Genomic DNA, 13,367 nt, shown 5'->3' with positions numbered 1-13,367 from the left:
ATCAGCTGTAATCGCAGGTGTCGTAGCGTGCTGCTTACGGTGGGGTTGGGAAGGAAGGCGTTAGAGAGAATTGGAACGAGCTGAAAGAGAGGACTTAATAAGTAATTTTTTTTTTTTAGATTTAGACTTCATTGAGTGTAGAATTTCCTACAAAAAAAGACCTGATTTTAGAAGATTCAATAAGCCAGCCAGGAATGATTAAGTGCCCTACAAATAGGCAACCTGATCGCTGGTTCGATTCTGATGATCACCTGACTTGCCTCTTCAACGCGCTTGACATATCGTTCGTGTCGTTTGCATATGCTTCTCTCAATCACCATTGTTCGGCTGGTACCTCCTAACATGAACATCACGTGCATGACGTCATAGCAAGATGACACGCACACGCACTACGAAGCTCTGGGTCCATTTTCGGCATTCCAATATGGGCCGAAGGGGGGTGGCATATTTATAGAACTTCCAACAGCATAATGCAAACGATTCGTATCGGGTGGGCCCCAATATACGACCACCCTGAAGCCGTTGACGCTGCGTATCTGGCGATTCAGTATGATTGATGTCCCGCCGGAGAAGAAACACACCCCTGTATTTTTTTTTACCATACGATGGAAAACCCTCACTAAGGGACTGACTTAAAAGGGGGAGTGTCTTCCATATGTCTCATATTTGTAGGAGAAATATTTTTATTAATCCGTGAAGATACTTCAAACTTTAATTGGGTTTAAATAATTTTAAAACAAACTCTACACAATATGCACAATTCGTTTGCAGCATTTATTCATTAGGCTTGTCACTCTTTTAGCCATCGCACCCACTTATCTAAACCACAAATAGCTGTTCATCATCAAAGCTGATAAAAAAGTGCCAACCAGCACGGACACAAATGCCACTTGTACGCACTCAAACACAGTGACGTGATGCCCTCATACGAGTGTGTTTTGCGAGCATCGTACAATTTTCGCAATCGAGTTGTGGCGGTAATGGCGGACGCCTGCTGCTACTTGCCATTCCTGACCTAAGGCAACGTTTGTTGCAGTGCGCATCACCACCAGCAGCAGCAAAACAGCAGAAGCAATGGCCACATTATCTTGCTTACTTCTTCGTACGTTTGGCTGTCGGTTGGTTTCGTTTCATTAAGCACGGCATACGATGGCTGTTGTTTGTTGCGACCTGTCTGTAATTAATTCATTGTAATCAGAAAAGTTTGTACTTTGACACACGCAGACACAAAACTTGGACTCAGACAGGTCCATCTATATGCTACATGTACATCTAATATAAAGGAAATTAATACTTTTGCGGATTTGAAGCAATTTAGTTTCAATCTTGATGAAACACTATATTCCAGAAACTTCTAGGACATCTATCACATGAAGCCCAGCAACTAATTTCGCTCGATTTCCGATTGTTTTCCTTGCAAAAAGAACACACGTACAAATTTGTTCCGATGGTATCACGTCACGCTCGTTATCGTTTGATTGGAAGGACGGCCGCGCGACGACCTGCCAAAGCAACAAGCCAATAATGACGATGATCAACCATCACTGCATCGGTAAAGACGGGACTGCTGATGGTGGTGCTGGTGGTGGAAGTGGTGCAAAAATTTATCACCTAAACAAACACCAGCTCCAGCGGCTATCATTTCACACACCAGACCACCAAGCCAAAAAAAGAAACCCCCCGGCCGTTGGTGACTCGCACCAGCGCACTTTCGTACGGGTAATTGCACGCCATGCAATAAGAATATTGTTTATTTTTCGTTCATTTTTCTCCGCCATCGGTTCCCCCACTCCTGCCCCCTATCTTGTCGCGCCATTTGACCTAAATTCGGCCCCAATTTCTGCAAACCAGTGGGGCGAGGGTTCCTATCTAACAGCACCCCTCGTCTAGACGGTGCGCGTTGAGGTAGGTTCGGGCAAATTGGACACTCACTCCACACCGCAGTCACCAATCGGTGCGCCGAAAATTGATGCTTCGAGTAGGAATCGTTTTCGCTCAGGAAACATTTCTTGATAACGCGGCTCGTCAGGTTCTTCTCCACCGGCACCGCCGGTCAGTCTGTCAGACAAAACTGCACACGCGTAAAATGGGTCAGGTCGGCGGTGAGTTTGCATCATACATGGAGCGGCATGGAGTAGTATTTGTTTTGCGCGTCCGACCTGTTCCCACGGCGCGCGACGGAGTTCTTCCTAATGGAAAGCGAAAGTTTCGCCGCCGTGAGTGTTGATGCGTCTGGCCGGGTTTTGCGAAGGGCGCAGACATCGTTGCGTTGATGGAATGATAGCAGCTTGCGGTAGCATTCGCAGACGGACAAGCCCGAACCCCCATTATCTGGAGCGAAGCGGTAAAGCAAAGCAAAAATAATCGATCGTAATTAGGGACCGATTGATCGCGTGATCGGCAGAAGGAAGTAAACCGGTCGTACCGGTGTGACTGTGTTACGGCGGCGTAATGACACATTACACGGGAGTCACTTGAAGCGAACCCAAAGAAGTTCATTTAAATAAGTTTGCCCTTTTTACCACTTTTTATCACTGCGGCCTTTCACGGTGGTCGATGGAGACGCCAAGTGATTTTACTTTCTCACATTAGTTGCACATCAAAAGCAATCGCCATCTTATTGCTGTTTCTTGATGTAAACATTTGCGCCGTAATGTAAACGTCCCTGCTGAAAGCCATCGACGAAAGCTATCGTCGGCAAGACACATTCTGTGCCATCCGTCTAGAATAAACATTCCCTTTCAGTGCTCGACGTGGTCGTCCGTCGGCGGAGCGAAGAAGCGTCATAAGACACAAAGCCAAATGACGAGATGAGATCGCATCACTTCCGCCATCTACCACATCTCGCTCTTTCCCCAAGTCTTTCTTCCCTCGTGGACTGCCATCCACTAGATGCCAATTTCTAAAGCATTCCATCTGCCAAATCCCAGCAACGACGAGAACGACACGGGTCGATGTACGATGCTCCAGGCCTCCTGCCCGCCACAGGCCCGTGACGCACCGACGGCTCATCATGGCGATGTCAATGTACAACGCCATCACAGCGATTATGCAACGCGTGCGCATAAAACCGTAACATTACCTCCCACCAATTCCGGCCACCCGTGCTTCACATCCATCTAATGCACTTTTTGCATGCATCGACCCTCAACAACATCCATGCAACGAATGAAAAACACGCACACACACACACACACACACACACACACAGGCATTTTCGAGGAAAAAGCGACAAAGCCAAAGAGCAAAATTAAAACAGTCCATCAGCGGAATGGCAAATGCTGGGCCCACGGAGTTCCGTTGCCGAGCGCCACAATGAAGCGCTTGATGCACTTCTAATGAATGGGTGTGCATGTTTATCGAACGTACCTGACCTATCCCAAAATGGTCTCGCATGCAGTTCAGTTCCCAAAGACACACACACACAGACACACATGGTCGCGCTTGCATACATGCCATCGCTTGGTGGCTTTTTCACTGTCGCGACACCAGGATGGATGGTGGTGAATTGCTCCACTACGGACAAGCGTCTATTTCTGCACTATTTCCCTTCCAAGCGTCCGCTCTCTCCGTTGCTCATCTGCGTTATCTCTCGCTGTTCTGTCTGGCAACATAAGGCTGCCGATATGCCAAAAAGTTGGAACAGATATGAACGTTTAAAAAAGGCCTAGCCCTAGAGAAAGAACGAAATGGAAAAGAAGCATCTTACCGGGTACATCGATCCTTCTCGTCTATGTTTTTTTCTTGTACAACGTGGCTCATCGAGACACGTTTAGCACTTCAGTACGTTATCCTTTGCCGATGCTGTGCCGGGAACTCATGGGCTCTTGTGTGAGTTACGCGTTCAATACCACCGGGCCTGATTCTCTCCGGGCGATTTCGCTATGCACCCAGGGCGGGGAAAGCATCATAGCACATGCATGCTTTCGGGGATGCTTTTTTAATCGATAATCTCTGGACCTGGGCCAACATTTGCGCCAACATGTGAATCCCGGAACCGGGTTGTCTGCCAAACCGTCTGGAGCGATAGGGAACGAGGCTGTGAATTCGGTCGATATGTACCAGCATCTGGGCGTTGGGTAAAGAACAAACAACAGACATACACTTTTGTGCCAAAACGAGGGTCTAGCGATGGTTATCGCATTCAGTTCAATTAACAAATGGATCGATTGAGAGCGTTCGTTTCGTCCCCCCACTTACTGGGTAGCGGTTGTGTGCTTTAAGCAAATACATTGGATATCCATGCGTTCCTGATACACTTCCGCTTGCTTGCGGCCTCACACATTAAACGCCCTCGATTATCTTCGTTTCAGCTGTCAAATTTGGACGTATGTCGAAGAAGCAACGGGAGAAGGTCGAGGACGAGGTACGGTTTCATCGGGCTCAGATGCGCGCACAAAATGATGCAGCCCCGGACAGTTCCGTGTTCGACACGCAAACACCTTCCAGCAGCGATCAGTTGCATCACGGTTACAATGGGTAATGTATCGAACAAAAGTGAAAAGTCTTGCTGCACGCATCAATTATCCCCACTAACGTCGTTTCGGTCGATCTTCCTCCACAGCTACACATATTCGAACGAGGTTGGCTACAGCAGCCCGTACGGTTACTCGACCTCGGTGACGCCTCAGCAGACGATGGGCTACGACATCTCGGCCGATTACGTGGATAGTACAACAACTTATGAACCAAGAAGTACGATGATAGACTCAGATTTCATAAGTGGACACAGTGAGTATCATGTCATCGCGATCCCAAACATCCCCTTCAAGAATTCACCGTCAGGAGTTCTTCAATCCTTGCTTGGACATTAGTTCCCAACATTCAATATGGACGTTATACATTATTGGTTGTGGTGCAAGCAAACTATTACTCTTCACTAACTACACTGTCATTAATCGAGATCTAACCCTACAACACAAAACTGGCGTCGGGTGCATGTCATCTAACGTGTAGAGCACACTGCCCGCAAAACTTTCTTCCTTTCACTGTGCGTTTTATTTCCCTGCCCACACACACACACACACACGATAACTAACCTTCAGTGACAGGCGATGTAAATAACCCATAACCGTACTTCCCCGTCTTCTTCTGCTACTAACACCTCACCTTCCAGACAAGGATGGCTCACCGGATCAGAACCGGGCAATCACGCTCAACGATATTCGTTTGGCGCGTGTGCAGCAAACGACCGCCACGACAACGACCGGCAGTGATGTGATCGCTGGCTCGGACGGGGGCGGTGTCAATGACGGTGGTGGAGGACCCCGAGGTCTTGCACCTCAGCAGCAAGCAGGTCAAGCCACCGCCCAGCACACGATCCCGCAGCAACCACAACAGCAGCAGCAGCAACAGTCCGCTGCTGTGACGGCGCTGGCAAACCATCAATCCACCGGCAACAACGGCAACAGCAATGGCACTACCAATAATAGTACAATTATAACCATCAAGCAAGAGCAGCTAACCAATGTCGATAGCATTGTCGGTAGCTTTGTCGATTCAACCACCTTCTTGCCATCGCCGCCCACCAGCCAACAGCAGCAGCAGCAGCATCCGCACCATCATCAGCACCAGCTGGGCAACGCCACTATGGTCACGACCAATGGTGGCGTCGGTGGCATGAGCGCCGTATCGGGAACGACGGCGGTGGTTGCAGTGGCTGCCACAACAGTCCCAACGTCCGTCTCAGGATCAGGTGCGGTTCGTGGCTCGAAACACGCTTTCTCCAACCGCTATGCCATTCCTCATCATCACAATCCTTTGCTGGCGGCGCTGTGCTTGACCCGTAGATGCTATCCACCACGCGTTACTAACCGAAATCGAATATTGTATTTCTTCTTTTTCTCTCTCTCTCCCTCTATTCCCTACACTCGGCATCGGAACACTCAAACATTTCCTACACACACCTAACACCTAACGTAACTACCTGTACATCATCTTGAACATGGCCCCCACTCTTAACTAACTCCCCACTAATGTCCCAATAATGCTACGACACAATGTTTGGTAATGCACGCTACTACTCCCTTACTCGAAACGCCCTCTAGATGTCACTGGTAGTAACCTAAGACGGAACGACTGCTGCCAGAATCCGGTCACGACTGGTGGCACCGGTTCGGATGGTATTCCGCACTCACAGGCTCACCACCATCACCATCACCAGAACACACCGGTATCGTTTGGCGAGGATGATAGCTCCTGCGATTCGCACACACGATGGGGTAATGGGATACTAATCGCTCGTAGTATGTACAATAGCAATAGCCCTGAGTAGCTAGCTCACTAACCCTACCGTAGTTTAAAAAGCTTAAATCCGATCGCTCCTGTTAGCGGTTCCGCTCAATATCCTACCCATTCGCTCGAGTGCTCAAATCAGATGATGTTTGAAAGTCCATTTTTGGAATCAGCCTAGCGACAAACTTCTACAATGCCTTCCTTCCTTACTACTTGCAGCCGAAGGTGATATCAACGATGTGCTGATAAAGACCCTTGCTGAAGCGCACGCAAATACCAACCACAAGCTAGAGATAGTGCACGAAATGTTCAGAAAACCACAGGTAAGGAGCAATGTTCTTCATGCGCGCGCTCGAATTCATTAACACGATGTTTCGATGTTCGATGTTTCGTCTGTTTGCAGGATGTTTCCCGCTTACTCTACTACAAGAACATGACCCAAGAGGAGCTGTGGTTGGACTGTGCGGAGAAGCTAACAGCCATGATACAGCAGATCATTGAGTTCGCCAAGCTGATACCGGGCTTTATGCGATTAAGTCAAGACGATCAGGTAAGTAGATCGTATCTTTTTGCATTCGTGCTACCGGTGTAGCGCTTGATTTTGCAGAAGTTAATGATCACTAGACACAAACCCGGTAAAGAAAAACCACTAACACTCGTTAGATTTCAATCAGTAGTAACTTAGTAAGAGCGCTGTACAACTGTTACAACTAATTGCTCTAACAAACGTCAGAAACAATCTCTTTCTCCCTCTCCCGTCGTACTTCTCTTCTAATCCTTTGTTTTCGTGGTCGTGTCCACAGATACTGCTCCTCAAAACGGGCTCGTTCGAGCTAGCGATCGTGCGCATGTCTCGACTGATGGATCTCTCAACCAACTCCGTGCTGTACGGTGACATAATGCTACCGCAGGAAGCCTTCTACACGTCCGACTCGTTCGAGATGAAGCTGGTGGCGTGTATATTCGAGACGGCGAAAAGTATTACGGAGTTGAAGCTGACCGAAACGGAGCTAGCGCTCTATCAAAGTCTGGTGCTACTGTGGCCTGGTAAGAATGTCCAATTATTTGCTTCCCACGATCTCGCCCGACCGGCGCACTGCGTGCAAACCGTATAGTTGGTTTACTTGCCCTCCTTTTGCAGAACGAAACGGTGTGCGAGGTAACACGGAAATACAGCGGCTGTTTAACATGAGTATGTCCGCCATCCGGCAGGAGATTGAAGCGAACCATGCACCGCTCAAAGGTGACGTGACGGTGCTCGATACGTTGCTCAATAAAATACCCACTTTCCGGTAAGTGTTTAGCACCATCGCCAGGATGACTTCCATCAAGCACACCATCTAATTCCATGTTCTTCTCTCGCCAAACCTTCCAGTGAGCTCTCCATCATGCATATGGAAGCGTTACAGAAGTTCAAACAGGATCACCCGCAATACGTTTTCCCGGCGCTTTACAAGGAGCTGTTCTCGATCGACTCGCAGCAAGATCTGATGACATAACAGGATGATCAGGGCTATCATCAGCCGCCGCAGCAGCAACACCACCACCACCCAGAGCAACAGACACACTATCAGCAGCATCCACCGATCGGCACAATATCGCACGATTCCACCCAGCAGCAGCAGTATCAACATTCCTCTTCGTCGTCGTCCGGATCGTCGTCGTTGGCGGCGTGCGATCGCAGGGAGGACACGATCGTTGCTAGCGAGCTGGACGAAGCAATAGGACCACCGTCGCTAACGGATAGCAATACAAACAACAACGGCAACAATACGTTTATCATCATCATCCAGAACGATGGTGGCGTCGGTGAGGCAGCCCACCTACCGGCCGGCGTTCATCCTTAAGTCCTGTCACTGCTCAACTACGATACAAACAACCATGCAATAACTACGCATAGCTACGGTGGAGGCGGTTAGCTAGTGAAAGCAGTCGGGAAAGCGCTAGAGAAGAAAAAACTATGAAAATCAACTAAAAAAAAGGAGAAGGAGAAGAAAATCCACTCACACAAACACAAAACCCACACACGGAAAATGCAAAGACGCGGAAAAAGAAAGCGCAACGTCAGTTGAGAGAGAGGGAGAGAGAGAGAGAGGGAAAGAGAAACTAGTATGCACCTTTAGCAATTGTTGATGTAAATGAATTTACAAAATTTGTTATATTATTTTAATAACTCGTAAGTCGATAACACTGACGCATAGCATAGGAGAGAAAAAAAACACACAGAAACACGAGGAAGCATGGCTGAGGGAAAACGATATGGCAGGACGAAGGTAGCGAATGAGTTAGCGTAATGGAAAGGAAATGTATTTTAAATTATTTTCCTTTCTGCCCCTTTTTTATATTCATATATACATATATTCGTGCCTCGATCATGGATCATATACTGATCGTTGTTTTCTATTGTCTATTTTTAAACAAGGATTTATTTCTTTTATTTTTTAAACAAACACACACACAAAACGATTAGACTGTTCGATCCACACACACAAACAGGCGCGTGTTGTTGTAGTTAAGAGGTTGGGTTATTTTACTCCTAACCAAACCCCGTGTACCGATAGGGATGCTACATACACAAGAGACACAAACACAAACATAAAAAGTGCAATGATCAGTCGATCTAGGAGCAGGCTATAGGGCAGAAGCTCGATCACGGATTGGCTTCTATTCGACCGACACCCAACAGACACCAAGTTTTATTTTGCGTTTGCGTACACCCAGAATATTCTGCAGTTTGGCATATTATTAGGAAGAGTGCTGCCCACACCATATGGAAGCGATCGGAGCGAAAATCGCTTACTTTTTGCTTTCGTTTAGGGAGTTTGTATTGTTTTTTTCCTTCTCTTATTTCTTCGGTTAAGCGGCTAACGTACAAAACGAAGTATGAATTATTGTTTTTGATTTGTTGTTTTGTTTTTTTTTCTCTTTTTCGTTTGGACAAACTTATTTTGTAACGATGGACGAGAGGCAAAGAATTATATATCGAGATGCGGTATGTTAGGAAAAATTTTCGGACCGACACCGGTTGTTTGCATGCCTAAACCGTGCGTGTCGGTCTGTTGCAACTGAATAGTCTGATTTCTTTAGTTAATACCTTCCGATATAGAAAAGCGAGAGAAAGAGAGAGAAATTGATACGAAAAGAGGAAGAAAAACGCAACTGAAGCACGTTACACGAAACGAAGGAACAGAATCTCTCCCGCCCCCCAAAAACCTTTTCTCTCTTTCATTTAGGGTCGCTTAATTGTACGTGTTTTTTGTTTTTAATTTCTTATCTAGCGTTAGTGACTTTATAGTATACCGTTTTATACCTTAAACAAACAATTTGTGCTGGAAGCTGGTTGAGGCGCAAAATTTGGAACCCAATGAGTTGTGTGCACGTGTGTATCAAACCTGTATCAAGCTTCAAGGTCGTAGGTACCTAACCTTATAAATCCCGTACTCTGATCGCCTTTTTTTACCTGCCTGCGTACTGCATTTTTTGCGACCCATTCGTTTTCCTACCCCCAAACACCCAGCCAAGGGTTGTCAGCCTTTTCGCTCAGTATTAGATCACGGAACGGAAAGGAAAATTTAATGCTAAAACAAACACACAAACTACAACAAAAAACCACAAGAAACCGAAATAGACTTGCTGCCGAAATCATTTACGCTAAGTAACACACACATCTCGCAACAACACTAGCTTCTTTCTTATGCCTTTGATCCGGCTAAATAATCGACCCTTTTTGGCATCCGAAAAGATTCGATTCGAACCCCCGAACGGCTTCCAGTGTCTGCTTGTTGTTTGTAGTAGGGATTTGTTGAGTTTGCAGGAAACCTAGAACACAGATGGAGATTGCGCTAAATGCAATTACACCGTAGCTTTATCACTTCCATTCCTACCAATCGGAGTGGAAGGAACTTTTAGGGGAATATTCTTAAGCCGTAGTTCGAACGCCTCCTCTCGAACCGCCTTTTTACCGTAAAACAAACGAGCTGTGTTGTCGCTCTGGGTTTTCGTTGCTATTTTCGTCACTGTTTTGTTTGCTTCTGTTATTCCATTGTCCTGTGTCATAGCGTTCTGCATTCGAATTTGTTTTATTTTTTTGTTTGCGATAAGATAGTTAAAGTGTGAACGTTACTGAACTGTTGTACTTCTGTTTCGACTTTGCATGAAGCAAAATGGCAGACTAACGTAAATGACACCAGGACTGAGAAGGAACGGGAAAGGAAAATTAAAAACTCGTACTGAAATTAGAGAATAAGATATTGTAGGACAAATTTTCGCTTAGCAAACTCTTACATTTAACACATACAAACACGTACTCACACACACTCAGACCTGATAATGATTTAGAAATTCATCTTTATAAGCATACAATTGGCTACAGTGCGTGAAGAGTCACCAAAAGTTGAATACAAAAAATATAAATTTAGACAATTACTATTTTCGAAATATTTTTTCCGTTCGTTTGCTCATTTGCTCATTTCAAAAGAAGCGTTAGGGTTTTTTTTAAACTGGTTTCATACAAATGATTAAGTGTTGTTTAATTATAATCTGAGCAAACAAAAAATCGCACACTTCCATCAAACGCATAGTTAAATCAATCGGTATGAGAGGTCGGCAGTTTTCTTTCTGGAGGACAAAGGGGGAGAAAAATAAAATTATTTATGTAGTTGACCACACATCACTTGGCCAATCATCATTCTTCATACGAACACACACACACACACAGTTAAACAAAAATCTGATTACAAAACTCTCTACAAGATATGAATGTAATAAACGGTACACAATAGATCAAAACCAAATCTGGAACTCGAATTGAGAATGTTAGGCACAGGACACAAAAAAAAACGGTCAACGGAGGAGAAAAAAAAACAAATTCGAACCGAAAATGAAATGAGAACTTATAAATGTATGGGTGCTTCTATATGAAACAAATATATATAGGTATATATAGAGAGAAAGTGGGAGAGAGAGAGAGAGAGAGAGATAGAGATGAGGATAACAAAAGAAAAACAAAGCAGAATGATATACATATATATACATCTATATTTAAAAAAACTACAAAACAAAACTAAAGCGATCGAAGAAATAAGAGAAAGAATAAGGAAAGTAGCAAAAGGAGGAAAAACATACAAACATAAAGGTGGGTCGGTGGGACAAAAAAGTATAACAACAACAACGCTTTGGCTGGGCGCAGAATGACTGTGAAATGGTGTAATAGGACAGTTGGTAAAGAAGGTGCAAATGTTCTGTAAAACTCGAGTTCAACATCAAAAGACCACACAAAATTACACACAAAACACACACACACACGTGAGAGATAATGAAACTGTTATACAAACCAATTGGTAAGGGCTGTCATAAGCAAGACCAGCAAAAAAGAGACTCAAAACGAAACGCAAACTTAAAATAAAATCAGACAAAAAGCAAACACAAATTCAAAGCAAGTGACTGTATGCGTGTGTACGATGGACGATTGGACACACCGGTTACAGTTCGCAGTAATCAGACTCCTTAACTCGCCTGATCATCTTCACTTTTTCATGAATGTAATGAATTAATTGCCTTAAATGATATATACAACAAAACAAAAAAACGACATATATAAATTGCATAAAAATATACAATAAAAATATATTTAAAAAGGGGGATATGGGGAAAGATCAATGCAAGAGGAAAAAAAACACAAAACAAACGCAAGCAAAGAAAACCAGTACGTGCGGAACTGTTGTTAGGGACAAAACGGGCCGCGTGACAGGAACAGGAAACACAGCATACAAAATCGGAACAGCAAGTAATCCAACACACGAGGAAAGGGAGTTCCTACTGAAAAGGAACGCAGTGTGTGTGTGGTTTGGAAAAAAAGGAAACGTTACAGTGGTGCAAATTCGTTGCAGTTGCATGCAAGGTACATGAATATTAGCGTATAGTGATTAACTCCATTTTTGTATGCGATGCACTTCTGACGATGGAAGGCCGGCAGAGAAAACCCGCGACATAAAAATGATGACGGCGACACAAATGCAAACACACACACACACACCCATACAAAAAAAAACAACGCTGGTGTAACACCCAGCATGAAGCATACAAAGTAAAACGATGATTAAATGGTTATCTATAACTCTATACATATAGACTATATACATAGTGATGATAGTGATGAAGGGAGGCGTGCAGGAGCGTAACACTAGTTGTAAGCAGAGCGCAAGAATGATGAGTTAAGCAGGTTGGCGGAGAAACAACAAACAAAACATTAAAACAACGGTTTAAGCACGGATCAGACGGGACGGCACGCTATCCGGGTGTGACATAGCAAATAGGGCAACGTTGATGAAATCTAATATAATTTAAATTAATTTAAATCGAGACGATGGGAGAGAAAGGAAAGAAAACAAAACAAGCACCTTTAGATACGAATAATTTTTGACTAGTGGAAAAGAAAAACAAAACACGAGGGAAAACAAAAGGGAAACTGGCGTTCTTTCGCTTAGTGCAGTATGAAAAAAATGCTGTGAAAGCAGGTATAAATATTGCAAAAACAAAAAATCTGAAAAGCGAAAGGATGCCGTACGCCGGCAAACAAGTTGATAAAATGATAGTACATAAACTCACAATAGCAAAATTCGGGTAGCTCTTAAGTTCACTGAACATTTATTCTATAATCATCATCAAGATCAAGTTAGGACAAAAATGTTAGGACAACAAAAGGAAGAAGAAAAACATCAAAACAAGAGGGTGAAAATAAAAAAACACACAAATACACAAACACAAGAAAGGGATCTCCCATTCAAACACACAGACACACACACACAGGAAACACGGTTTAATGAGAATATTGCATAATGATTCACTGAGCGGACGGAAAGCCTTTTTGAAATAAACTGATTAATCCTTATTATGAAATATCGTTGTGTATCATTTTGTTTGCCCTTGGAGGTTTACTTGGCGGGTGTATGTACATTGTTTGTGGGATTCGAAGCGAAATATTTTATTTTGAAGTAATTTTTTATCTTGTTGAACGAAGCGAGAGTTTTTGCTTGGGTAATTTATTTGGATGTTTTTCTTTTTGTTACTTGTTTTATAATGCAATATAGAGTCTGAGTCTACTCCCTGCAAACCGTGGTCTGATGAGAACAGTT

General features: G+C 44.4%; 1 protein-coding gene across 24 annotated transcripts in view; it reads left to right on the top strand.

Moving 5' to 3' along the window:
* The window catches only part of LOC118508967 (probable nuclear hormone receptor HR3), a 119,592-nt gene extending 106,461 nt beyond the window's left edge, over nt 1-13,131 (top strand). For 17 of the 24 annotated variants that reach the window (XM_036048935.1, XM_036048932.1, XM_036048933.1 and 14 more), the window contains 9 exons: nt 4,314-4,479; nt 4,565-4,731; nt 5,117-5,695; nt 6,048-6,221; nt 6,454-6,557; nt 6,638-6,784; nt 7,038-7,281; nt 7,376-7,526; nt 7,610-7,748. In XM_036048935.1, the coding sequence (XP_035904828.1) occupies nt 4,314-4,479; nt 4,565-4,731; nt 5,117-5,695; nt 6,048-6,221; nt 6,454-6,557; nt 6,638-6,784; nt 7,038-7,281; nt 7,376-7,526; nt 7,610-7,733 (1,856 nt within the window). In that variant the 3' untranslated portion in view covers nt 7,734-7,748. Of the gene's footprint in view, nt 1-4,313; nt 4,480-4,564; nt 4,732-5,116; nt 5,696-6,047; nt 6,222-6,453; nt 6,558-6,637; nt 6,785-7,037; nt 7,282-7,375; nt 7,527-7,609 lie in introns of all 24 variants that reach the window. The other 7 variants (XM_036048936.1, XM_036048930.1, XM_036048926.1 and 4 more) reach the window with 6 other exon arrangements.
* The last annotated feature ends 236 nt before the right edge of the window (nt 13,132-13,367 follow it).

This window comes from Anopheles stephensi, chromosome 3, assembly GCF_013141755.1.
Source record: "Anopheles stephensi strain Indian chromosome 3, UCI_ANSTEP_V1.0, whole genome shotgun sequence".
Lineage (NCBI taxonomy): Eukaryota > Metazoa > Arthropoda > Insecta > Diptera > Culicidae > Anopheles > Anopheles stephensi.
Note: the sequence above shows the minus strand (reverse complement) of the source record. Positions and strands in the feature narration are given on the sequence as shown.